The sequence below is a fragment of the Pseudorca crassidens genome, chromosome 12 (assembly GCF_039906515.1).
Source record: "Pseudorca crassidens isolate mPseCra1 chromosome 12, mPseCra1.hap1, whole genome shotgun sequence".
Taxonomy (NCBI): domain Eukaryota; kingdom Metazoa; phylum Chordata; class Mammalia; order Artiodactyla; family Delphinidae; genus Pseudorca; species Pseudorca crassidens.
In genome coordinates, this window is record NC_090307.1 from 28,922,348 (window position 1) to 28,950,337 (window position 27,990).

At 44.2% G+C, this 27,990-nt stretch overlaps 1 protein-coding gene across 3 annotated transcripts in view; it reads right to left on the reverse strand.

The window, feature by feature from the left end:
• The window catches only part of SETBP1 (SET binding protein 1), a 376,816-nt gene that overhangs the window by 176,700 nt on the left and 172,126 nt on the right, over positions 1 to 27,990 (reverse strand). For all 3 annotated transcript variants that reach the window (XM_067699221.1, XM_067699219.1, XM_067699220.1), the window contains exon 3: positions 10,443 to 10,496. In XM_067699221.1, coding sequence (XP_067555322.1) covers positions 10,443 to 10,496 — 54 coding nt within the window. The remainder of the gene's footprint in view (positions 1 to 10,442; positions 10,497 to 27,990) is intronic.

The following is a 27,990-nucleotide window of genomic DNA, read 5'->3' on the forward strand; positions in this document are numbered from 1 at the left end:
TAAAGTGCACAATAAATGTAGTGCGCTTCAATCATCCCAAAACCATCCTGCCCTCTCCGGTCTGTGGAAAAATTGTCTTCTACGAAACCAGTCCCTGGTGCCAAAAAGGTTGGGGACAGCTGATTTCGAACACTTTCTAGCTAGTCCTCCTCCATGGGAAAGTGCCACAGGTGGTAAGGGAAAGAAGCAAGCAACAAAGGCACTTCTTTCTGGGTGTTCTCATGTCCCCGCCAAACAGTTCCTATCTGTCCCTTATCCATCCCATTCATCCTGTCTTCCTCCTTCCTCTTGTAGGGTCATTCTCACAGGGCCGGGCTGTCTACCATTGCTCACTTTGATTGGCAAGTGTCATGAACAAACTAGTGAAAACATCAGGCAAGATCTAGATTTTTTGTTTGTTTTTTATGTTTTCTTCTTCATTGGTAATCCCAAATTCTAGTTATATTGTCTTGGGAAGCTGCAATTTGTGTTCTGAAGTCTGCTGCGGTGGTCCAGGTTCAATTTCAGTATGTAACTTACAAGAATAATAAGAACTACAGCACATACTGAGTGTCTGCTGTATGGAGTGCTTAGCAGATACCAGATACTGTTTTGTGGGCCTATCTATTCAGTCCTCCTCAAAATCCCATGGAACAGGTATCCTTCTTTCACTAAAACAGTATCTGAGCCACATACACATTAAATACTAAATGGGGGCCACACAGCTAATACAGGGCAGACCTGTGATTTCAACTACTAAATGATAAAGTAATGGGAAATGTTCTCTGTGCTAGTTACTGGATACAGAAGGGTGAGAGAGATTCATGTTGTATTCCTAAATAAGCATCAATTTTTACTATTTATAGTAATAAAGATTACAACAACATCACGTAAAGTTTTTCTGTCTCATGAATCATTGGCTTGGGACACGTGTTGGCAACATGGTTCTGTCAGAGGCTGTGATACACATTTTTAAGAAGCGAGTGATGCAGAAGGAAGATCATGTGCAGAACTGGAGAAGGGGGAGGGGATGGTCTTTATCAGGGACATATCAGAATGCTGTGGTGGAGGCTGTCTGCAGACTTGATGCAGGCTCCAAACACAAGTAGACAGATGGCTGGAAGATGCCACTTGAGGTCTGCAAGCTGTTCCACTACGAGGGGCCCCTCTCTTGTGGGGGTGTCCTGATGCCTCTCAATCGACCCCTTTGGTCTGGTACAAGATGGTCAGAAAGGGGCTGGGTAGATAGGTAGGAGGCCAATGAAATGTGAAGCAGACAGTAGGGCTGGAAAGAACTTAAAAATAAAAAGTGAGCGTGCTTATTTGTTGGAGAGGTGGGCCTTTCTCCTCGTTAGGCAGGTTTAGAACTATCCTGCTAAAGGGATTTTGAAGAAAATACCTCCTTTCAAGTCCTAAAGGTGGTCTGTGAATTTGTATTTTCTGCATGTGAGTCATTCCTAGCCCTAAAAATGTATAGAAGTGATGCATCACATTAAAATTTAGACAGGGAAATCTGTAACTCAATCCGCTAATAAACACAGATACTTGAGATATATCACAAAACATCAATGACCCCAAGCCTCAAGTGAGCAGAATTACAGGATGATTTTTAAGAAGCTCAAATTGAAGCCACTTTACCAGAAGGACGGAAGAGAAAAACAAGAATAGAAAACTAGAAACACGAAGTCAGTGGAAGAAGTCAAAGTGTAATTAAACATTTTGTGTCTCAAGGGATCATAGAGATCATCTAACTCTACACCCTTGCTGCTAAGCATTTTGGTTTGTTTTTGTTTTTGTTTCAGGTGAAAACTGTCTTTGAAAGAGAAGAGAATGACATTCAAAGTTAATCATCACTGGTTGGCCTCACTCTGTTTATACTTCTATTCTGAAAAATTGAGTTTAAATCAGATTTTGAGGGTTAAATCATATTTGAATATGCTGGCAGGGATAACTTACATTGATTCCTTTGATAAAGGAGAAAAATCTTTCTGCATATGAGGAAGCCCTTCTTCTCCCAACACCCACCTGCCAACCAGAAATTTTCCTGCATGTGAATTTCTGCACATTAGGTCTGTTTTAATTTGGACTCACCTGCACGCGGCCCTCAGGTGGTCAGAACATCTTGGGAGAAACAAAATATTCATTAAAGTCTAAAGAGATTTAGAACTGACTAAGACTTCAGAATATTCCACTGAAAGGCCAGACAGTCTGGAAACACCTGGAGAACTTCTCTCTTCAGGACTAAATGCCAATACTGGTTTAAAAAAAAAAAAAATCTGCTATAAACACTGTCAAGGCAGGCAGTGCAAAAAAGATATACCTGTAGTACGAAGAGGCTGATCTCATGTAAGAAAAGTAATAATGTCAGTTTGGGTTTTAGTGCAAAGTATATGTATGCATGTGAACAAATGTTTTTGTTTAAAGTACTCTACTATTGTCACAGATGTCCATGTTAGGTAAGCAAAATAAAGTAGGTTGCCTTAGGAATTATGGGGAAAGATCCGTGTTTTATGTAGGTATCCCACAAGTAGCCAGAAAAACACCTTTATGGGTGGAGGCATTTTTTTGAGGGGGACCATTATTCACAATACAAACATAGTCACATGAGCTCATAGAAGAAGGCAAAAAAAACAAGAATCGAGATCCTACCCTTTTGATAAAACCAGGAAACTGCATCTGCAATTTTTGGGGAATGACGACATGTTTTTCTTTTTCCCAGCCCATATTTCTGTATAGTTACTTTGGTAAAATGCTACAAAGATAAATTAGTAGGAAAATGATCACATGCTCGGATATCATGGAAATATCAAGTTGCCATAAAAGTTTCTAAACACTCTGTTTTTAGATGCATCTCATTGTGGACCAGTAACACACACTTGACAGGCCAGCACTAGTCTGCAGTCCATGCTCTGAATCGCACTGAATCAGAGAGCAAAGATGCACAGCAAGAGGCAGACGGCAAGCCTGAATAAAGGCCTTGAGAAAAAGGTGTGAGTTTACTAAGCAGGACCCTAAGCAAGGAGGACGCATGGGATCAACCTCGCTCCTTAAGTCAGGGGATGCGGTGCACCAGCCAACCACACGCGTTCTCTCTTGGGGCAGCGTTGGAAAGCTGGGCCTTTTTGTGTGTGTCTTAAGAGTCCAGAATGTCTAGGTAGCAAGCAGAGGAGGTCATAAACCCAACACCATCACTAGCTAGGTTAAAATACTGGACAAATCTCAACTGTTGAGTGGAAAAAGCAGGCGGTGGGCACAGGTGTAGGATTTATAGAATCCCTGCTTAGCCATACATCCTCTTCCTGGATCCCGTTTTCTTCCTCAGTGAAAGGGGAAGAAGTAAGCTGTCTGATAGAAGGTTGCAGTGGGTTTAGTCACCAGGGGCAAGTGAAGCTCATGGCACATTCCCGACACAGGGTAGAAGCCATTGGAATGTGGGGTCTTTTATTTTCTCTCCTCTTCAAGACTACCTCTGTGCCTCAGTCTTTATCTAGAAAGTGAGGAGGCTGATTTAGATTCTGGGGAGATTCTGAAAACACCTGGAGCTTCTGGACTCCACCCAGACTAATTCAGTGGGGTTGGGCCTGGGCTCCTGTAGTTTTCATAAGCTCCCTCGATAATCCCATCTGCAGTCAAGGTTGAGAACTGCTACTCTAGGTGTTCTGTCTTGTTCTTTCAATTCTCAAATGAAAGGAGTAAGTAAGCACTGATAGTGGGACTTCCTTATACACTGTTTTGCTTTAGGGTGGTTCTTCCCAAAATGGCAAAGTAGATACTATAGGGCGAGTTCAAAACAAGCCAACCTGTCTTCTCATTGTTGTGTGTCTTAGATGGGAGCCTACACCACCTACCTCTGCCTCAACTGGGTTTCCTCTGTAGAAGGGACAACAACTATCACAACTCTCCATTTGGGAACTGGGGAAGCAAGGGGATGAGAACAACAGAAATGCTTTGCCAAGATGGAAGGATGCAAAATGCTCCACAACAATTCCCTCTCTTACTCTGAGACAGATGAATTGCTTTTCCTTGGACAGGCTAAGATCAAGAAAACTCAATATAATACACAAAAGTGACGCTGAGGCTGCTTGCCCTGGTGTTGTCAGTGGTCAGGTTGGGTTTGAATTATCTTAACAATGGTGATAAGCTCTAACTCAAGGTGTCATAGCATAAGAGGTAAAGAACACAGGTGTTGGAGCCAGACTGCCTGGGTTCAAATCCTAATTCTGCCACTTATGGGCTTTGTGACCTTAACGTCTCTGTGATTACTTTTAAAATGAAAATAATATTATTACTGATTTCACAGAGGTTTGTAAGGATTAAATGATGAATAAATGTAAAGTTCAAAGAACACTTTCCGGCATTCAGTTCACTTTTAGTAAGTCTTTGGCATATGTACACTCAATCAAAGGCCGTGTGGACATGTAGTAACAACAACTCCTGCTGAGTCCAACAAGGGCTGGGTGCTCTGGAAAATCCCGAGCTTCCTTTTCCATCTTTACGACTGTTGACTCTGAGCCTGTAGGCAGCGGGTGTGCATGGGAGCAGAATCAGACATGGGGATTCTGTTCTGAAGGACACTATCAACCCTGCAAGAACAAGCAACCTGGGAACTCAGGGATTTCATGCCTGCATTAAAAATTTCTGGGTTAGGACTCGTGGAGCCCAGGATATTTTGCAGATAGTTTAATCCCCTGATGGTCTATGAGTAGAACTGATTGTGGAGCCTGAGGAAAATGGAGTAAGGGTTCTTTCAGGGGTGACAAAGTCCCCCTCCTTTGAACACTGAGCGATAATCACACTTAATCCTGGAATGAACACAGTACCTTCTCAACCTGTACTTCCTTTATGTTTATGGTCCCCTTATTTCTCCAACCAGCCTAGCAGCTACCAGGTCCACTGATTCTGCCCCTGTACTTTATCTGGCGTTCATCCCCTCAGGAACATGTCCACATTGACCCCAGCCCAGTTTCATTCCCTACTATGTCTCACATGGACCAATGGCACAGGCTTATTACTGGATCCCCTCTTCTTTTCATCACACCTACTAACTATGGTATAACCTTCTTGCATCACAGTTGCTACTCTTCCCCAGCCTCAAACCTTCAATGGCTACACTGTCCTCAGATGGATGTCACAATCGAAAATCTGGGTCCTTATTCAAACATATCAACTGTAAAATGCCATGTTAAGATAATCAGAGAAATCTGAACATGGACTGGGCATTAGAAAATATTATGGAATAATTGTTATTTTTATAGGTGTGATAATGGCATTGTGATTGTATTTTTTAAGCCCTTATTTGTTAGAAAAGCTTACTGAATTACTTATGAGTGAAATAACATGATGACTGGGATTTTTAAAAAATAGTCTCCCCAAATTTAAAATTAAAAAAAATATATATGTATCTGGGAGTATAGATGAAGTAAGATTGGCAAATGGTAATGATTACTGAAGCTGGCCCAGTGGTATGCGGGGAACCGATCACACCAACTCAGGAAAGCTGGCTGTCAAAGACTTTGCAAACAGGTTGTTAAACCATTGGCAGCTTAAAGTTGTTCACCATGGGGATATTTACACCACAGAAATCAGCAAATGCTCCAAATCAAGGCTTTTGTAACAATATATTAAAGTTGAATAATAGATAATAAAAGTTGAATAATATATGGAGGTTTATTAAACTATCATGTCTACTTTTGTATAAGTTTGAAAACTTCAATAATAGTTCATTAAAAAAAAAAAAAGCTCAACTATTTTTCTGGACTTTGGAGACCTCCTGCAATTTGGTCCCAACCTAATTTGCAGCTATATCTTCACCATACTCACTCTGAACCACAGTAATTAAAGAATTCCAAGTCTCCAGACCATACCCAAGCATCTCCACCCGTGGTTTGGTCTTCACCCAGGCTTCCCCTGCCCTGGAGTAAGTTCACCGCCTCACTTCCTTCTCAGCTATCCTGGCACACGTACAATGAATGACATCTCTCCCTATAAGACTTCCCTTCTTGCTCTATACAGATATAATTTCTCCTTCTTCTCAATTCTTAAATAATTTAACCTGTACTTTTCTATCAAAAGAAAAAGTTGAATTCACTGTGTGTGGCAGGCATCATGCTAGGTTGCTTTCACAATATTGTCTCACAACAATTTGAGCCTCACAAACAATCTGTGGGATAAGCTGCACAGCTTTTTTGCTTGATAACGAAAATTAGGATTAAAGCCACTAGGTAACTTCTCCAGGTTCACAAAGCTAATAGTAGTGGCAGAACATTCCAGAATTGTCAAAATTTTGGGGAAGAGTCTGTGCAGCAGGGAGCCCCACATAAAGGTCTCCATGGGCACCTTTGAATGAAATGGCAGCTCAGTGACTGAACGCCCTGTTTTCTCCGCACTGAAAAATGTTTTTCTGTGTTCTGAGGTACTCTTCTTACCCTTCACTGCAAATGTCCCCTTGGCCATAATAGCAATGGACATTTTAGAAATTCGTTTAAAATGGCGACCCTTTATAGAACAGCTATTACACTTGCCTCCCAAAATCCTGTCATGAGGCATACTTGAAGTAAAACTCAATTTTTCCTGAAAGAAGTATCCTCTCTCCTCTGAGACAGTGAGGCATTTATGAAGCTGGTGAGGACCAAGTCCTTTTGTGGGTGCTCTCCTCTGTGGGGGATGGGTCTTCTCAGGGTTGCTTTCCTAGCACTGCATCTGGACAGGTGAAACTTGCATCTGAGATTGGGCCCCACACTACAGTTATTTCTTCCCAGCATCCCCAACCTGGGTCCTTGTTAAGCAGATGCTTAAATGCCCATGGGCACACATGGACACTTTACTACAAAATTTAAGCAACCTTCACATGCCTGTAGGAACTGAGAGATAAAGAAGAACTAAATGCCAAGAAGCCGTGGATGCTATTTGTATCTTAGATGAGAGCAGAGAATCTAGCACTTGCCTTGGATTCCTCCTGGAGAGCTCAGCCTGCAAAAGGAATGGAATGTCTAGCAAGAGGGGCGTGGTAAATAAATGATGGTACTAGCAAGCGGACAAAAATAGCCAGTTGCTAGAAGATTTTCCAGTGACATGAAAAGCATGCAAACAAACAAAATAGAAGGTTAAAAAAAGCATATAAAATATGATTGTCAATTTTTTAAAAAAATCCCATAGATGTGTATGTCTATGTACAGTAACTATTGTAAGACCATACCCCAAAATGTCATTATAAATATTTCTGGGGTGCAGAGATATTTTTTCTTATTTTTTTATATTTTCCAAATTTCTTCTTTTTAGTTAATTTTTATAGTTAACATCCATCACCACACAGAATTACAAATTTTTTTCTTGTGATGAGAACTTTCAAGACCTACTCTTTTAATAACTTTCAAATATACAGTATAGTACTATTAACTATAGTCACCACGCTGTACATTACACCCCCAGGACTTATTTATTTCATAACTAGAAGTTTGTACATCTTGACCACCTTCACACATTCCAAAATCTCTAGTGAACACTAATAGCTCTTAAACTGAGGGGAAAAAAAAAGAGTAAAAATAAAATGAAGAAGAAATCATACGATTGTGGGGCTTCTACTAAGGGAATGAGATGCCTCTTTTTATTCCTTTTGGGGATGGAGAGAGATGGTCTGGCAAAGGGAGATGAGGGTCCTCATTTCTAATCATCCGAAGGCAAGAAAAGAGGGGACTCAAGTGTGTTCATTCCTTTAAAGGCAGGAAGAACAAGGCGTTGGAAAATGAATGATGTGTTTGGGGGGAACCAAATGGAAGAGAAGAGTGTGGGTGACTTAGGTGTGAATTTCAGGAGCATTTCCATTTGTGCTTTTTAACCCTGCTGAGACTAGTAGCCTCCGGTCAGACAGTTCTCCCTGTGTGGCTCAGAGGCCAAGCTCGCTGGCCTGGGAGAACTCCCACCGCTAATGTACGGGCCGTAGAATCTCAGCATTGGGCTCTACCTTCAAAGTAATGTGTTTATTTCCAGGAATGAACATGGTGTCTTTACAAACCAATAACCACAGGGAGAAAGGCTGATAGTCACCTCCTTACCCTCCTCTTCTCTATCTGGATGCAGAAAGGAGAAGAGAGACAAGGAGAGGCCAGCCTCATACAATCACCCCTCTCCACACTTTCTAAGTGGAGGGGCAGCAAAGATTAGGGAGGAAATCATGACTATTTTCCTTAAGAGGCTGCAGCAGGACGGGCTTCAAGGGAAAAAAAAAAAAAAAAGACAAAAACTTTTCTATGCAAGTGGTGAATGTGGACTGTGTGAAAGCTGACAGGCCCACTGACAGTGAGCCCAGGGAGGGGCCCTCAGCAAGTTCCCTCCTGAAAGTCAGTGACAGTGCCTGGAAGGAAACACGACCATGGATGATTGTGGACATCAGGATGCCTGGGGCTCAGTTTCACCTGAAACCCAAAGAGAGAAGGGAAAATGACAACAGAAGCCAACGATGTGGTGCAGTGGGGCCAGAAGGAGGCAGCCCCAAGCTTGTGGGCAGTGCTCTGTTTCTCTTTGGAAAAGCACCCGAGAGGGTGGTGTTGACTAGGTGTTGACACATCAGGGCCTTTTTGATTCAGGAACAACACTGCAGAACTGACTTTTTGATCTGGGTACTACACTCTAGCCACAAGGTTCCAGGGCTTCCTGGCCTCGGGAACACACATCCTGAGGAGTGAAAAATATGCATTTATATTCCAGCCTTGGGGGGATGACACACAAATGGAATAATGTGGAAAGGTCAGACGGAAGCAGGGGAGTGAGCCATCTGTACCAACCACCTGCGGGGTTATCTGTGGGGAGGGCAGGGAAGCTGCCTTTCTAGGATCATGGCCTCAAATGTTGTGGACAGACCCCCAATATACCTAACTTAATAGTTCATTTTAAATCTAATATCTTTAGAAATGTGGCTCAACAAACATGGAGAGAATATGATCGAGTCAGAAACAATGTCAAAACCACACACACACATACACACACACACACACACACCCCTTCCATAAAATCAGTCTCCACTATGTAACCTTTTCAAGCCACAAAACAACATCACACAGAGCCTTTTTTCCCTTTATTTTTATAAATTTCCAGATAAAAATAAATATTTAGCTGAGATAAATATTTATCCCACTGCTTTGTGAGAGTATGTGTGGAGGTAGGTGGGATATGGGTAAATGCTGATTTTCTTTTGTTTTTGTTTTATATTCCTTGAGATCACCTGAAAGTTTGTGTGAATTATACGAATAAGTACTTGAATAAATCGTCATTTTTCAGTATTGTCAAAAGGCTTCCTTACTATCTATTTTTAAAACCCCACTGCATCCTGACAGAAGGATCAACAAGCTGTGATCAAAAGACCCCAAACCGTACATGGATTTATCTTTAACTCTCACCAACGGGGCCCTTTATTTTGTTCATTCTCTCCCTCAAGCCTCTTGCTCCACTCCCATTCTGGTTCTTAGCTCTCTGACTGGTCTGGGGCCTCTTCTCCCCAGGACTTGGGATCTCAGCACCACACATGGGAGAAGTGTAGTGAGGGTACAGTGAGTTCTTGGATGTAAAACATATTTAAAGAAGAAAATATCCCCAAGTATATGGAATTATTGTTATTAGAAATTACCTGCTCTGCCCTTGGGAGTCTCTGCAGAGGTGCAGCAGGTGGGGCCTTGGGCAGCACTGAGTTGGGGAGTGACAGGAAGTTTCCTATTGAAAGGGGGACAGAGGAAGGGATGGAGCATCTCAGCTCTTGCTCTTGGATTTACCTATCTTTGCATACACACTCTATCTATACTAGGATCCATGGGGAACACAAGGACTTTGTGTGTCTGTCGTGCATTTGTGGTGTGTGTGTGTTGGTGGTTATGCATTTGTGTGGTGACAGTAAGCTCCCTTCCAAAGACAGGGAAGGTGATTTTCCATCTTCACTGCCAGGGAGGTCCCCAGAGAGCCCTTTCTTGTGCCTCTTGTGGTTTGCTCATAGTGATCTCCAAAAAAGCATTCTGGTCAGAGATAATAATGGCTTGTTTCCTAACCAAGATCAGCAAAACTCAACCATCTGCCTCTGCAGAAGTCTGAGATTAACCTGGCTGCCAGACCATGGCTACGAGGCATTTGCTCACAAAGATTCCACAAATGTGAGTATCCTGTCCCAACGAGGAGAAATGCAGGAGAGAACCTCATCCTCTACCTCCTTGGTTTAACGCTTTCCTGAGCTGAATCACCCACCACCACGCTTTCCAAGCAGCTTGGTCTACATTCTTGCGTACTATAAAATATTAAAGACGCAGAAACAGGTTGTTTTGCTCATGATGAGATGGGAGGAGCCAGAGGGAGAGGACAAACTACCAAGTCATTGTCAAGGTTGGTTCCTTAAGTCAGAGAAGCTGGAAATCCAAGGTGGGGGGTTTGTGCCCTGGTGCCAACTTTGTTTGCTCACAATTCATAAAAGGATCAGTGGAACTTACCTGTGGCTGAAATCCTTTGAGGTCGCTGGCTGCAAGGTCACTGGCTGGGAGGAGCTGGAAAAGAACAAAGGAGTCTTCCTTAGTGATACTTCTCACAGTTTGCGTACAGTGTCCCCAGAACAATTGATCGGCAATGGACTCACCAGAGCCCAGATCTGGAGCTAAAGCAGCAGAATCACAAAAGGCAAATGCGGTGCTTCTGGGATAGGAGCCTGGACTGAATGGCCTGCTCACCTTGTGTCTACTCAATCTCTGACTATCTCTGCTGCCCTCTCCTACCTTCTTTCCAGGTGCCACTAATTCTTCAGAGCCTTAAGTTAGGGATCATGAACTATGGATGGACTCCATCAAGTCCACAGACTCCCTGAGATTGTAAGTACAAATTACGTGTGAGTCCATACACTTCCTTAGGGAGAAGGTCCCTGACTTCTTTCCTATTATCAAATTATTCTGTGATATGACAAGTAAAAGAGACAGTTAAAGGCCCATCTCCTCTGGGAGGGCTGTTGCTTCTTCTTCTTCCTCTTCTTTTTTAAAACTCAGACCAGTGAAAATGACCCTTTCCTCTCTGCAGCCGCACATGACTCAGTTTCCCTTTATCGTACATTGCCTTTGATTTTATATGTTATTGAGGTATTCATAGCTTATGCCTCCAACTATTATGCACAATGTTAGATGAGGAGAGTCAGGTTATGTATTTTCTGTATCTCTGTGTTTAATCAATATTAAAGGGTAAAGTTAAGGTTTTAATATTTTTGCATGCTCTCCAGAAAGCACTCAATGGAATCATAAATTAACAGAATAATCACATTCTTTATTGTTGCTCAAAAATGCTGGGAAAATGGGCTAAAGAGAAAAAAAGGCAGATGCTTATTTTGATTCAAGGTGTGTGACTGCTAGCTTTGTTAGGCCTGGAGAGCGTCTGTGAAAACTAGGAAAGATTTCATATTTGCTGTAACAATATTTTGTTTGGTTCAAGAAAGAGAGGAAGTCATGCTGGGCTGTAGTGCCTCCAGCCCTCAGAAAAGCTCACCTGGGCTCCCTAGCTTCTCTCAATGACTTTGCCAAAAATGACGCACAAGGTGTGTAAACTCTGGGATGGAGCAGGAAGGAGGTAGAGAATGTACCTCTCTCCCCACACCCAGGCCTGCAGGCAGGATTCCCCAAGTGGCATTTGCCTGGAAAGGTGGCACCATCCTGAGAGAGAGCCAGCTCAGCCCCTGACTGCACACACAGCCAAGCAACAAGCCGTGAGGGTACCTGACGAGACACTGGGGGCTGAACATAATTATACAGCATCTCTGCCTTCAAGGAACATACAATTTGGTCCAAGGGTAAGACACGCATGTGTCAGTGTGAGCAAAGTGTAGTAGGGTGTTAGTGTCAAACTGTGAACAACGTAAGGCAAGGAAGGTCAGGGTAGGGTTGCTGAAATAAGCTGGAGTTTGAACTGAGCCTTGAAAATGGACAGGCGGCAAGGCAGGGAGCCGCTTCAAGCCGGCAGTGGGGAGAAGACGTGGAAAAGGGGTTTACCAAGCCCAGCACAGCTCCCTTTGCGTCTGTTCTCTGCCACCTGTGGCATGCATTAAGGAAGAAGGGAGGGAATCATGCTACATCGAGGATCGCCTGGGTGCCCAGCACAGTGGTTGCTGCTTTATAGAATTTTTATTTTCTAATCTTCATAAATCCCTCATGAAATACAAAGTATCTCCACTTTATGGATGGGAAAATTGAGACTTACGGAGGTTAAAAAACCTTTTTTAGGTCACACAGGTAGAACACATATTTGGGATTTAAATCCAACAGTATATTATCCCAAAGCTTATCCTCTTTCTTCTTTAACATGATGCCTCTGGTGGAGGCACACTGGAGATAATTTGTTGAGGAGACATGACATAGGAAAAAAGATGAGGACCAGACTGTTAGTCAAATGAGCCACAGGCAGGAACATAAAATGTGTGTCCCTATGAATGACCCTTAACTAACCCTTCCTTTCAGACACTATTTTATTTAATTGGTAACAACAATCTACTTTTCAGGACTTGTCAATATGGCTTAGGGCCTCTGATTCAAGCACAGGTTGGGATGGAGCTGGGGAGGAGGGACAGACAGGCTAGGGTGATGTATGGGCATGGGAGTGACCTCTGCAAGAACAGGGCCGCAGACATGTGTTAGTGCATAGGACTCAGGTCTCAAACTCTCCAGGCCCTGGAAGTCGAGCTGGCAGGGACTCTTCTACTGCGTTTTCACGAGGTTCACCAGGCAGACAGAAGAAGTAAGCCCCAAATATCTAGTTCTTCCCAGTTCTGAGATGCTGCAACAGAAAATAAACCACAAGGGTGTTCATGGCATCTTAGCGTATGTACTACTCCCTCACGTTAGTGGTTTGGGATTGAGAAATGACCATATCCACTTTGAATGGAAATAAAGATACAGAATTTTTGGTTATTATTCCTTAGGTCCCCTGTTCAGCAAAGTTAGGATCTATCCCATCCTCCCTGGAAAACTTACATCTTACATCCTCTTTCCCTTCTCTTAAGCAGAAGAAAGATGCGTGCAATTTAGTTCTTTTTTTTTTTTTTTTTTTTGGCAGTGGGGGGGTCGTGCCTTGTGGCATGCGGGATCTTAGTTCCCCAACCAGAAATCGAACCCGTGCCCCCTGCAGTGGAAGCACGAAGTCCTAACCACTGGACACCAGGGAATTCCCGCAATTTAGGTCTTAATTATTTAAACTTCTCTTTTGTATATATTTTGTATTTTCCTTTTTTTCGCCTAACAAGCCCATGCCCAACAAGACCATGGTTTATATAAATCTTACATAACTTCTGCATTTCTCAAAGTGTTAAGAAGAGTCTGGACAAACAATTAGTCATTAAGTACCTGTTGGTCAAATGACTTACAAGAAAAGTGGGGAATATTGTCAAACTAGAGGTGAGGGCTAGAATGACTAAGTTACTGGGAAGTGTGAGACACAGCTTATGACATGCTTCAAGCTGACAAGAGGAAATGACATCTAGAATGCTCAGCACCTAGAGCATTTCCTGCATGAAACAGCATTCAAATATCTGAATGAATTAATCAGTAGGGGAGGCTGAGGCATGGCGGAGAAGAGATGAGAATGTGCTTCCACAAATCACGCCCTAAAAAGCACTGATCCAGACCCTGTCCAAACTGTCCCCACCCCCCCACCCCACCCCCCGACCAGACCCCTTCCTCATTCTGTCCCACAGAAAAAGAGTTCACTGCTCAGACCATCCTAGCCGTGTGGGGAGGGATCCAGGACAGGGAGGCGAAGAGGGAGGAAATGCATTCCGCCGTGGCTCTGGGGACTGCAGTCAGGTTGCAGTTAATGAAAAGGATCCTGCCTTTTCCCAGGATGGCTAAATGTCTGCACTGCTCCCAGAAAAAGGGTTGGGTGGGTGTGGGGGAGAAAGGCAGACAGAATTACATTTAAAAGGCAAAGGAAGGAGAAAATTCTTTCATCTCTCTGGTGGAGCTGGGCAGCATCCTTGGGCCCTGTCTCAAACCATTCTCATTCCTGACACGTCTCCCTGCTCTCTGGAACAGTCCACATTCAGAATATTATGATGATGACCCTGCTTTCCATTTTTGAGGAGCTGCAGTTTCTCTCTTGGCGCAAGTTCAATTTTTTTTCTTGGTCTCTCCAAGCCCAAAGGGCAGGCTGGGGAGCAGGGGGACTGGGGGAAGATGAAGGAAACTGTGGGACCCTCAGGTGAGAGAAATACCTTCAGCTTCACAAGCAGAGGCATTCTGCTGGCATTCCTCTCACACCCAGCTTCCTGAACAGGATTCTCCCTTTGCTTCCCACACCACCATAAGTCACCCCCAGCACAGCTGCAGCCAGCATCACCCTGGGACCTCCGTGGGCCTCAGACTGCCCCTCAAATAGCTTCTTTTATACCTGCTAAATTCTACAGCTTCCAGAGCTTCCTTCAAAAGAGGGGAGGAAGCTGCTCCACTTTTCTCTGTGTCCTCCAGCCCCAGGAGTATCACTTCCCCTCTTCTGGCCCCTCATCAAAAGGACACACTGCATCCGGTAAGGGAGTCCCTGACACAAAATGGGGAGTGTGGGGGGACTCAGGCTGGACATCTGGCTGAAAGGATCCCAGCCTTGTAGACATGCAGCTGGACACACTGAAGCCCGGTTGTGCTAGGGATCCTCTAGGTTATTTGCTCTTCTCAAATATTCCCTCCCCGTGGGCCAGAAAAGTAGATGACAACATGTGAGCTAGATGGATGGGTGGATGGGTGGATGTGGCGGTAGGCAGGTACACAGATAAAGACAACAGAGCAAAGACGGCTTCGGGGAAAACAAATGACCCTGTTTTAAATTTCCCTTAAAGACACCATCCTTTCATTAAATGCATTTTTTACCTCACCTGTCCTCTTTTCAATCTGTGCTCCTTTCCCTTTTCTATTTTGTAGGAAATGGATTTTTTCCCCCTCTTTATTTTGTGAAGTGTCACTTGCTTCTTACTTTGGCTACAGGATGGAACATGAACCACGTCCCACTCCAATCCCTCAAATGACAAAACAGTTGGGGACAGCCTGTGTGGAAGGCAGCCTCCCAGCAAGGGAGATAAACACCCAATTACGTGTGTGATTGGGGTTGTTAGAAACCAACTAGAAACTGAGGTCCAGAAAGAGTAAGTGGCTTACCCAGTGAAAAAGCAGAAACAACAAATCCAACCATATGTAGGCAACCCAAAGAAAGTTTTAGATGACCTAACACTTGGGGACTGGGAGATTCAAATCGGGAGGGGAGAGTGGCAGGGGTTAAGACAGAGAAAAGGGAAAAAAGTTAAGGAAGAAAGCTTGGTTTCTACCAAGCAACAGGCTCTGGAACCACCAACCACGAGTGAGCCTGCAACAGAGTTCCAGGCACACAGAAGGAAATGTGGAAATTGAATTAAGGGAGGTAAAATGGAACCAACAGGCTGCTATTCCTCACAGGATGATAACTGGAACACTGCTGTACAAAAGTTATACTCAGAGGGAGAAGACTCATGTCTTGGCCCCGGGTCTGCCTCCACTCACTATGGGATCTGTTTTGGGGTCACTTCACTTATTCAGGTCTTGTTTCACCACCTATAAAATGAATTCTGTGTTCCCTCTGGCCCCACAGTTCCAGTGCCCCAGTGTGTGTCTCTTACCTCAGGGATAAAAGAGATGGAACAGACTCTAGATTATCTAGTCTCCTCTCTCTTTTTTTTCCAGGAACTTTTCCCCACTAAACACTTCTAAGAGGTTGTCTACATTCTCTGGAGGAACTTCTAATCAGAAGGACAGATGGGAGGGCAATGAGATAGTCTTGTACTGTGTCTCTATTATTGGTGTGCAAATAGGAACTTAGAGAGTGGTCACTCAGGCTGCTACACGGGGTCACCATCCCAGTGAGGTTGCAGTCACATCCACATCCAAGCTAAAGGTAAACAACCTTACAATTTGGAAAGCATTAGTTCTAACTGCCAAAGCATTTAGGGTGGGTGATGCAGGGGCCAGGCAGCCAGCTTCCTCCCAGCCTAAGAAGTAAGTTACACACTCGAAGTGGCCATCCTCGCTGGGCTGAGTGTCCTTTTACTAAATCCCCTCACTCTCATGAAATTTTAAAGGTTAAACCTGAAACCACTGATACCTCCAGTCTTACTTTCAGGTTCTGTTCCAAAGAGCAACAAGGATGGCTAATAATAACTGAATATAACTCCAAGCAAGCCTGGTCTTGACTGCTTATATTTTTCTTGTATTATCTTTTAAATAATGGCGTTCTAATATTTATAGGTGAGATTTGTAACAAATTCCCCTAGACATGTAGCCAAAAGAGCTTATACATTTTTTTTTAAAGATTCCATGTGTGATCTTGCAAGATCACACATATAACCTATGTTCTTATTTGGTTGTTGTCCAAGACACAGCTATTTCAACTTCTGGGTGGGAATGTATTTAATCTTTCTTGCAGATTAGAGCTATAAGTATCGAGCTTAATGAAAGAAGAGGCCTCTGAGTGCCCTAATCTAGAACTCACTGAGACAAGAAGTCTTGTATTATGTTATTTGAAGCTGGTGAACCTACAGAAGTTCACCCTGCACTTTTTGAACTTCCCAGTAAAATTCTTTGTAAATGTCTTGTTCTGCAGACCAAAGAAACTGGATTTCAAGGATGGAGGGCATCTTGTGTGGTGTTGGGTGGGAAGTTTACAGAGGTAAACCTGGTATAAACTGGTGACATGAATGTTCATATCCTCATTTATTATGCATTTTGGTAAGAAGTAGCTCAAGCGGGTTAAGTTGTTTCTGAGGTTACACCATTTGCAGGTGGTAGGGAGGCACAGGAGCCTGGTTTGGAGGATGTGTGTTCCCTTTCACTACATCCTAATACTCCATGAGCCCCACTATTTTTTGAATGTGTATTAATAGAGGTTCTATCAGGTCCTATATGATGCCTCTGATGTTTCAAAATGAACCATGCATAGGAAACTTACAGAAGAGTGGTTTTCAAACTGTGCTCTAAGGAGCCCATCCCACTTTAGCCAGAACAGCACACCTCTTATTGGCATTTTATATTGGACTTCCATTTAAGATCTATTTGATTTAAAACTTTATAAAAAATAAAATTGGAATGCACTTATCTTAAAAGAGAAGGCCCCTACATAGGTGAAGAAGCCACTCCCAGTGCTAACAGAATATACCTGGGGGAAGAGAATTAACCAGCTCATCTCTTTAAAGATGCTAAGACAGTCATCTCTTACTAGGATTGGAATGGATGCATGAGCAGACCTCATTTTTAAGAACACAGCCTTTAATACTTGCCATGAGTTATTCATCGGGAAAATGCTCTATCTTCTTTTCTTTCCATTTTCTGAAAGCAGTGATGGCTATTCTTTTCATCTGAAGTTCAGCAAACTATACACTTAAGAAAGCATAGCTAACTTACCAGGAAAGTAAGGAGCTAGAGATGTGTTGCTTCTCAGGAGCACAATCTGGGCTATAGGTTCTTTCCTTCGAACAAAAGCAAAATTCACGTTCCATTGGAAGCATCTGTGGGCTGTTCCCAAAGTCAGTAAAAGGCCAGTAAAGGAGGTTCCCACACTGAACGTACGCCAAGAAAAGCTGGATACTGGGGAGAATCCATCCATATCTCTGCCTTCACATCATGTACTGAATTTCTGCTTAGAACTGACCAGATGATCTGCTCGCTTGGCTCGAAGACTAGTATTGAAGCTTTATAATGCATCCCCTTGGCAAATCCAAGGAAATTGATTTACACCCCTGGGCTCACTCAGCAGCAGAGAATGGAAAAGTCAGAAGGTGCTTGCTTCAGAGAGTATCTGAGCACTGGAGTCAAAAGCTTGGCTGCTCAGCTCAGTGTAGCCAACTTGGCTGAGAATCTGGGCCCCTCAGGCCAAATCTAGAGCAATTAATCACAATTACAGGTGAATATCTAAAAGGGATAAAGTCAAGCTGCACCCAGTGATAGCTGGCCTTATAGCTGAAGGTAGCCACAGCTTTTATAAGCCTCAGGTAAAGTGGAAGGATCTCCTCCTTTGAAAGCCTACCCTGAACTCTTGGCAATTATAATATAAAAAAAATAATTGATTTTTCAGGACGTACTTTTGCCTGTTATTGTACCAGGTAGATGCTTTAACTCTATTATTCCTCTTAATCTTCACATTATTAACGCAGGTTAGTATTATTTTCACCAGTTCACAGTTGAGCAAACTGAGGCTCAAATTGGTTAACTAATTTGTCCAGGGTTATAGGGGCAAAAAGTGGCAGAACTGGAATTTGAACATAGCTCCAAATCCTGACAAGTCCAGTCCTCTAAGGCATCCATGACCCCCTCAGGAATCCCTAAATGAAGTGGGGCTTTCTCCCTCCCTACTCTGTCAGGGAGTCATCCCTGGCACAGGGACATTGGAACCACTGACAGCCAGGCCCCAGATGACCCACCGTGCAGGTAGGATCCAGGCTTCCCACTTCCCATCAGCCCCATGCAGGCATCTAAGTAACATCTTGATCTTCTCCTCACATTTCTCTGAACTCAAGTTGACTTTTTTCAAAGAAGCTTCGTTCCTGAACCCTGGCTGACCAAGGACTCACTAGAGTCTGCACTGTAATGCTGTGCACTAATCATCACGTGGATATTCTCTCCCTAACCAAGTTTACCCCCTCTGCCTCCCTTCCTGCTTTCCTTCCTTCCTTCCTCCTTTTCTTTTTTCTTCTAGCTGATAACGGTGTGCCAAGTTCCAGGCACCATCACAGATGCTGGGAATCCCCGTAAACCACTAAATGCTTTCCAGGGATCAGCTCCTATTATTAATTCTTCTGGAGAACCTCATAAGGCAGTACTATGATTATACCCATTTTATAAATAAGAAGGCAGAAACTTAGCTACATTAAGTAGCTTATTCAAAGTCACAAGAGAGTAATTGACAGATCCAGAGAACATGCTCAATTCCATCTGAAACCAAAGCCTATGTTCATTCTTAACTACTCTATACATGTGGCACTGCCAATAATCTAAATGCTGTCGTGGGTAACCTCATTCCACCTAGAAAAGACCTCTGCCTTCTAGAGACACACGCCAAGAGGTGGGCATTTATAAAAAAGGGCAACCAATGATGGGAAGAGGATAGTTGCATCCCAAGGAAGAGTAATATCATTATGACCATATACGTGGGCACTTTTAATAATATAGGAAAAGCCATCTCTGTTACTACAGGCAAGAAATGTGCTTTTATGTCATCTTCAAATCCAGCATAGCATGAGAACTAAAAGGAGCACAAGTTGTTAAGGATAGTCTGGCACTTGACAGAATCAAGGAACTGGACAACAGGAGGTAAGATCTTAAGGGAAGACAGACAACCGTATTCAACAAAGATAGAGAAGTGAAACCCGAGTTCTTCCTCTCATTTTCAAGGAATAACCTTCACAAAACTAAAATTTAAAAGACGGTCTTTGTTTACCAAATACTTCTGCTTATGGTTTTCATTAGAAAGGTTATTACGTATTTTTAAAGAAGTAAATCAGGTTATTTGCTTATTTATTTTAATTAACCAAGTGGAACTTGTTTGTTTATATGCTTTGCTATTGGTTGAAATAAAAATCTCTTTGAGCTTCTACTTGAAAACTGCACAATTAATGTGCAATCTCTTTCACAAATGGTCCTACTCTTGCCTTGTAAGACTGTACAACGTTACAGCCACTGTACGTGCTGTGTACTTACTTGGTCCTGTCATTCCCTAGGACAGGAGCTCTTTGAGGATCGAGACATCTGGCTATTTCCAGAATGACTCTTCACCATTAAAGATACTCTACAGAGTCTGCCACATCTTTCTAAAGTTGCTCCCCAGTATATTAAGCTTTAGATTCCTAGCATAACAACTTTGAAGGAGGCATGGTTCTCTGAAATACAGATATCCTTGTACTTTGTTAAAAATCTGTCCCTCTTGTATTTTATACAGGACTTCTGGAAGCAGCTGGTTCACCAGTAACTCTTCTTTGCTGGGGTGTGTATGTACCTGTTTCACATAGCCCTGCTGAGACTACAGTTTGCTAAAAATGGTTTTTTATGATTTTACTCTCAAGGACAAGATCATCTCAGAGTGGTATCTGGAAAACAGAGGTTTTCTTTTCATCAAAATCCATCGTATATGGATTATAGCTCCCTGGATCTCTTCTCCTAATAAGATATCCTTTAACTGGTTCTCCCTGAAATCATGTGTGTGCCTGACTCACAGTCCCCCCAGTTTTGGACAAACTGCCCAGAATTTCCGGCTGGCTCAGCGGGGGGAAGCCTCTCTATATGCTACCCACTGAGACTGAGCAAAATGAGTGTAACACACAGATGCTACATCAGCAGGACAGGAAGTAGCTGCTAACTTAGTCTGAGACCCCTTTAATAATCATATGCCCAAGCCCTTTATTTATAGCACAAAGGGCCCACCACGCAGACTAATGATGTTCACTTTTGCAGCTACATTTGGCAATTCATTTGGTGACCTTGGGCAAGCCATGTCTCTGCCTGGCCCTTGGTATTCCCCGCCTTTGACACGAGAAACTCTGTAAGATCACCTCATGATATGACAGGCTATGAATTCTGGAAAAGGCTATGGATGGCCCTGTCACTCACCCAAAGCATTCTTAGGCTTCACACAAATTGTCTATTACTAGAGGCACTTGGGGGTGAGTTATCAAAGGAAAAATGGTAGAGTGGTAGGGTGTAAGGGGAGGCAGGGCCCTTGACAGAACAGAGAAGCTGGTGAGGCCTAAGTGTATGTTGAAGAGAATCTACGCTCTCCATCTCTTACTGCTGTTTCAGAGAATAAGTGGCCACTTGTTTCTCTCCACATCCCTTACTACTTAAACCAGGTTTTAGGAAAGTATCCACTCTCAATCAGTAACACTATAATCACACGGCAACTATTCCCACTATAGCTATTTGCTGTGCTTCATTTCTAACTGGGCAAGAAAAATTGGAATCTCCAGGTCCTTTGATAAAAAAAAAATCCCAGATCTAAGGAATTGTAGTTAAGAATAGAGGTGAGTGGCCCATAATTTGGAGGGCAGAGGATCCATTGCTACACTGTGAGTTATATGAAGCAAGCTTCACTCAGGGACAGAAGATGAAAAAGAGGGTAGGGAAGCCGTATCTAGCTGTGTCCAGCCACTTACCTTTGCCATATCTAAATGGAAGGCACCTGTCAACAGCAGTGGCCTAATCTCTCCATTCACCCTAAGGCTTTCCTTGACCTCATGGGATATTAACTATTAACAAGCATCCTAATTCCAAGACACACAAGCTTATTTCCACATAATATTGAAAATTATTTGACAATAGGGCTGTCTTTTAATTATTTACCCTCTACTATCTGTTGAGTGCAATACAGCAGGCACTCTTCATAGTCACATCACAGGGAATGTTGCCCTATTCCAAGATGTAAAGTGGTTTTATTATAAAAAGAATGGTAAAGTATGAGATTGACAAAATGTCTTTACTCTTAGATCTAAAAACATTTCAAATGATGATCTCACTTAATCATCTCAACAACAATGAAAGACATGAAGGGACAGAAACTATCCTGCTTGTTTGCCAGATGGAGGAAATGAGGCAAAAAAATTGGTCAATGACTTGCCTAGGGATGTATTTGGCTTTAGAAGGCTTAGTGTAGAAGGGATCCTAGGGGGTGATTATCCAGACCAGCCCCGCTCCAATGCAGGAATCCCCTTCTCCAACTTCTCTGACAGATGGACATACAGCTTGAACACTTCTGAGGAAGTGCCACTCACTATTTTAGTCTTTAGCAAATTCTACCTTTATTCAGTTGAAATATGCCTCACTGAAACTCATCCCCCTAATTCTGAGCAAAAGGAACTAACTGCTTTGCTTTTATTGTCAAGATCTTCCTGTTAAATAGATATGTGAACCTCATTTTACAAGTGAGGAAACTAACCAGCCCACTCCAGGCAACAAATGTCAAGTTAGAGACAGACACCAAGCCCCGATGATTTCAGACACATCGTCTCCCATACATTCTCCGGTCCTGCCCATGTGCCCACACTATAGTATGCTTAGCCCTCCTGCCACTGGCCATCCCTGATACATTTGATGACAGGTATCATATCCATACATCCCCAGGTGGCATATCCTAAGGGCTTTCAACTCTTCTTCCCTGGATACGGTTCCTGGTATCATCACCGCCTAACTTACAAATGCCTCCCTCAAAATGTGGCTCTCAGATCTGAGCACACTGTGCCAGTGGGAGGACTAACTGTTACTAACAAGTCTTGTCCTGACCTACCTTTAATAACTGACTCTCTGGGGGGGAAAAAAAGCCCTGATGCAAGGCATTTGCCAATTTCCACAGTGTAAATATTCTCACCACTTCAAGCTACCAACCTGAAGGTGCTGATTGCAGAGTTGGAAATAGATGTGCCCTGTTGCCTCTTGCCACCATGAGCTGGCTCTAGCACACCACAGTGCCCACGAGACTATCTGTTGAAGACCACTGACAACTGGGCTGGAACTTAGATCAGGTGACTTGTATGAAATGGGACATCCTAACAAGCTCAGAAATTAACATGTTCTCTGTACAAATTTGTGTATGAAGTAAGCCAAGCTTTTGAATGGAGTAAATGTGAAGGATGCTGATATTCATGAAATAAGTTCATTCAATAAATATATATTTTTCTAGGAACTGGGATATAAGCGTAAAAAAGTACCTGCTTTCAATGAAAGACAATAAAGTAAAATGATAACAATAAAAATAATGATATAACCTGTGAATTGTAATAAAAGTTAAGAAAAATAAAGCAGAAGAAAGGGGCAAAGTTGGGGATGTACTGCTTTAAATAAGCCAGTCAGGGAAGGCCTGTCTAACAAGCGACTATCTCAGTAGACAGAAGTATGGAAGTGAGCTGTGTGACATTTGGAATAGAACAATCCAAACAGAGAGAACACAATGTGCAAAGTTACTGACGTGGACATGTGCTCAACGTGGTGGTGAAACAGCAAGGAGACGGGTGTCGCTGGGGCAGAGTGAGCAAGGGGATGGTGGCTGGAGATGTGAGCCGAGCAAGGCCGTGCCACAGAGAGCCATCAGGCATTAGTCTGGAGGTCTAGGGCATAGCACATCACACTAAAGGACATGGGAAGTCTTTGGAGAAGAGGACACAGGACGCGATTTGAGTTACACTGTTAAAGGTTCCCTGGTTGCTATGTAGGGAACAGCCCACAGTATTTGCTGATGGATTGGCTGTGGAGTGACAGGGAGAAAAAGGAATGAAGGATGATGCCACGGTTTTTGCCTGAGAAGCTGAGAGAATGGAGTTATCATTTCTAAAAATTTGGGAAGATCAGGGTGGGTGGTGGTGTAGGCATGTTCACAACCCATGAGCATCAGGTGTGGCTAAGAACTGAGAGCCTCAGTGCAGAACATATATGCACAGGGGCCATGTGGGCTAATGCACAGCCTGCCCTGGTTAGAACTCAAGGTAGCTGAGGATGTCCTGGGCAAGGAGACTTGAAAGGTATGTGGGATTTACCCAGCATGTAAGCCATCGTGAGAAATCTGCATTATTAGGGACTCAAGATGAACCTGAGGAAATCCCAGATAAATGTGGTGAATCTGCTTGCTGTAAACTGAATGCTTGTTTGCCCCCAAAATTCATATGTTAAATCCTGACCCCAACATGATGGTATTTGGAGGCAGGGCCTTTGGGAGGGGATTATCCCTCATGAGGGCTCAAGGATGGAGCCCTCATGAATGGAACTAGTGCTCTTATAAAGAGACCCCCAGGGAGCTCTCTAGCCCCTTCCTCCACGTGAGGACACAGTGAGAAGAACCAAGAAGCAGGTCCTCACCAGACAACAAGTCAGCTGGCACCATGATCTTGGACTTCTTAGCCTCTAGAACTGTAAGAAATAAATTTTTATTTATAAGACACCTAGTTTACAGTAGTTTGTTACAGCAGCTAAAAAGACTAAGACAGTGCTAAACCTGGCCCTGTTTCTTCTCTATCCTGGTTGAATGTGTTGGGTGTGAGTTTTTTCAGACCTGTAGATCCATGCCCCTTCTCGTCTGCTGGGTCCGCTCAGGTCTAAATTTCAACTTTGTCTTATTCAGCCAATGAGAATGCCAAGTACCCTGCATTCTGAGGATACATCAATGAACAAATAAGATATAGTCCCTGCCCTCATGAAACCCAAGAGTCTAATCAGGGAGACAGAATTATTTTCTTTTTTTTTTTTGCGGTACACGGGCCTCTCACTGTTGTGGCCTCTCCCGCTGCGGAGCGCAGGCTCAGCGACCATGGCTCACGGGCCCAGCCGCTCCACGGCATGTGGGATCTTCCCGGACCGGGGCACGAACCCGTGTCCCCTGCATCGGCAGGCGGACTCTCAACCACTGCGCCACCAGGGAAGCCCAAGACAGAATTATTTTGAATAACAGAAATAAATGTAATTTAGAGTTGTGATAAAGTAAAAAAAAAAGTATGAGAAAAAAGTATGGGTATGACAGAGAGTTAACAGAGAGCAACCTGATTTAGAATTTGGGGCTGGTCAAGAAAGGCTTTCCTGAGGAAGCAACAATTCAGCTGAGCCCTGAAGGATAAGCAGACGTGGCCAAGCTGAGAGCTGTGGGAAAGGCACCTCAGAGACAGAGTGTCATCTTCCAAAGGCCTCGAGCAGAAAAACGATCTGCAAATTGGAAGGGCCCTACAATCCCTAATGTGAAAAGGAAGCTAGACTGAAGTTAGGGCTCCTAAATTCTAACCAAATCCTGTCATTAGCCAGCACTGTGACCTTGTTCCACTCAGTTATCATCAGCTCATTTTATTCATCTGTGAAGTGGGAATGCAGATGAGGTCCATGCTGGATTGTCAGCCAGTCAGGTTCATATACTTCCTAGCAGCTTAATCTTCAGCCTCTGTTTTCTTAACCATAAAAGGTGGGTAACGCTGCTACCTCATAGAGATATTTGGATGATGATATATATGCCCGTTGAGGAGTCTAGGCGGTCAGTGCTTCATAAACGTCAGTTACTCCCCTCTTCCTCAGACCCTTCAGGGGTGTGTTGAGGCTCAACTTGCACCGCTGAAATAGGATGGTGGGGAGGGCATGTTGTACTCCATGGACAGATGGGATGGCTGGCAGTGAGCCTTGAACACCTTCCTCTCCCTTGCCTGCCCTCAAGCCCATGACCTCTGAAATCTTTTCATGTGGGAGGGCTGTGGGCAAAGTGGAGGGGCTCTGGCCATGGCTCTGCTGTGGCTAGGTTTTAAATGGCCACCTCAGCAGAAGGGTGGCAACTTGCCTTCCTGGGCTGAGGGTGAGGGGTGTGCAGGAGGTGCTTGGAAATGCTGGCTTTTCTGTGGATTCTTTTATTAGAAGCAGGGGATTCCCCAATGTTCTTTCAAACTCTTTTGGCCACACATTAAATGTCCCAAGGTCAAATTTATTAGTGCATCTAACGGCCCCGAGAACTCTTGGCTTCAGTGCGGAATCCCTCTTATCTCCCCTCCCTCCCTGGAGCCTTGCAATTTAGCCAAGGCAGCTGCTTATACCCACCATCCCAACCCCAGAGTGGTTCAATCTGTATACAAAAATAGACACATGCAGGCAGTCACTGCTTCCATGGGGCCATCATCTGAAACGAGATCTGCTCAGGACATTCTCCAATAAGGGGAAAGAGGAGCTGGTAGAGGATTACGTGGCAGAATGACAGAGCTTGGGCTGGCCCCCAGCAATCCAGAGAGGGTACACACAAGCATCTGAGAAAAGCCTTTTTACTGTCTGAACTTCAGCTTCCTTATTTCTGAAGGAGGTCCAAAAATCCTGCTTAGCTCACAGGATTTTGGGGAAAATATTTCCCAAAATATTTGGGAAGATATTTTTGGGATGGGGGCCAGGAACGTCCTTCATACCTGTTATACAAACAAAGGATATTACTGAGGATATTATCATTTCTCCTGTTCCAAATAAGCCAAACGACCATGGTCAGGAGAGGGGAGGACCCGCTGGATCCCTTGTGGAGCTGGCTGCTCCTGAGCTGGACTTGGTATTCATCTCGGAAGAGCAGCTGGTATTTGACCCACAGCGCCACACCTTGTCTCATGGGAACATGGAGGGAACAGGCCGCCTTTCCTGCAGCCACAGTAGAGAGCACGGCTGAACAACTGGCCAAGGGCACAGCATGCAGGTCAGCCATGGGGACACCTCGAAGAGGCTGAGGGCACCCCAGAGGCTAGCTGAGTGCAGGGTCTGTGTGAGTTGCCTCGATTTCCTTCGGGTCTCTGAGCAGTGCCCCCTGCCCGGAGATGCCCTTGAAGGAGGTGGGCTGAGGGCTGGGCAGGGCTCCTGGTTGCAGCCTCCCAGCCTGTGCCTGTGCATCTCATTACTGAGCAGGCCTGAATCAAAGCAGCCCTGTGCAGCTGCTGTCCCGTTTAATCCATTTGTAATCAAAAGTCATTAGCATGGATGTCTTGGTGCTGAGGTTATTGTGTGTGTGATCAAAGCCACAGCTCCTGCCCACTTCCCAGAGCTGCCTGCACCTGGGAGGGCATGGAGGGCTCTGAACCTGGGGCATGGGGCGGGCAGGCCCTGGTCATCCGAGGTAATGTGGGCTCCCTGAGCAGAAACGGGAGCAGCAAATGCAGCCTCGCCCGCGTGAGGCTCAGCAGCCTTGGGGAGGCAGGCCCCTGGCCCAGGTTTCCCCTCTGGAGGCTGACATTCCCAACGCAGAGACTTGGGGGAGCAGGTGGAGGCAGGGGTAGACTGCGGCCAAGTAGGGCACACTTAGTGTTAGACTCCGGAAGGATTCCTAAACTCTCACTTATAGAAGAAGACACTGAGACCCAGACAAAGGGAGCACAGCATGTGCCTGGCAGGCGCTTGTGGGTTATGTGGTAGGAAGGAAAGAAAGAGAGGAAGAGAGAGGAGGCCAGGAGAGAAGATGAGGCGAAGTTACCCCAAGTGCCGCACAGCTGAGAAAGGAAAGAACACAAGGCTAGAGAAGTAGAGTGGGAGGAGCTAAGGAGTCAAGATGTTCTGGGCCTTTAATTGTCTATACACTCCTTCCTACACACCAGCTCCGGTAACTCTCTGAGCCGTCTCCCTAAAAGCAGTGAAATCCCAGCCCAGATCTTGTCCTCTATTTATAAATTCTGCCTGAGTAAAGCTTGATAGCCCACTTCTCTCTGGCTGTCCAGATTATGAACATCACTAAGATCCAAAGGAAGACTTTCAAGAAGTTTCCCGGACCTCCCTTCTCTGAACCGTCCTACCATGTTTTATCTTTAACACTCATTTGGTACTTAGCATGCCTTGTCCTTCTGATAGCTTCTGGGTTGACAGGGGATATAATTCCTCTGACTCTCGGATGATGATGATGACATTGACAATGATGCTGAGTGTATGAGCCTTGCTCTATCAGCCAGACTGAAGCCCCTACGGGCAGCTGTTGTGTAGTGCCCTTCAGGACACCCCTCCTTAGCTGCTCTGGGGTTGATCAGGTGTCTTTGACAGGAGATTGGGAGCTTCTTGAGGGCAGCGCTGGACCTTGGATAACCTTGCATCTGTCTCCAGGGCCACACACAGTCCTCAGACACAGCAGACCTGTAACAAGTGTCTGCCGAAGAGTGAATGAAAGACACAAAGAGTTTTGCATGAACATATCTGTGATTGCATTTTAACATGGTCAGTGAGGCTGCCCAGAGGTGCTGCATTCCCACCAAAACTTCTGAACCATTCTCAAGGAGCCGCAGAAAGCAGAAGAACAGGGCGTAAGGGGGAGTGGGGCAAGTGGTCTGTACACATGACCTGGGTGCATGGCAATACTGCATGGGAGTAGCCCCCTTGAGTTAGGGGAGATTCTAATCTCCCCACATGGGAAAGAGTCCTTTGGGAGTTGCATGCATTCTTTTAGACCCCAGTGGGTGCCTGGGATGCAAATTCTGTGATATATCACAAGTTAATACATGATATACATGTATTAACAGTTTACATGGCTATAGTTTTCACCACTGATTTA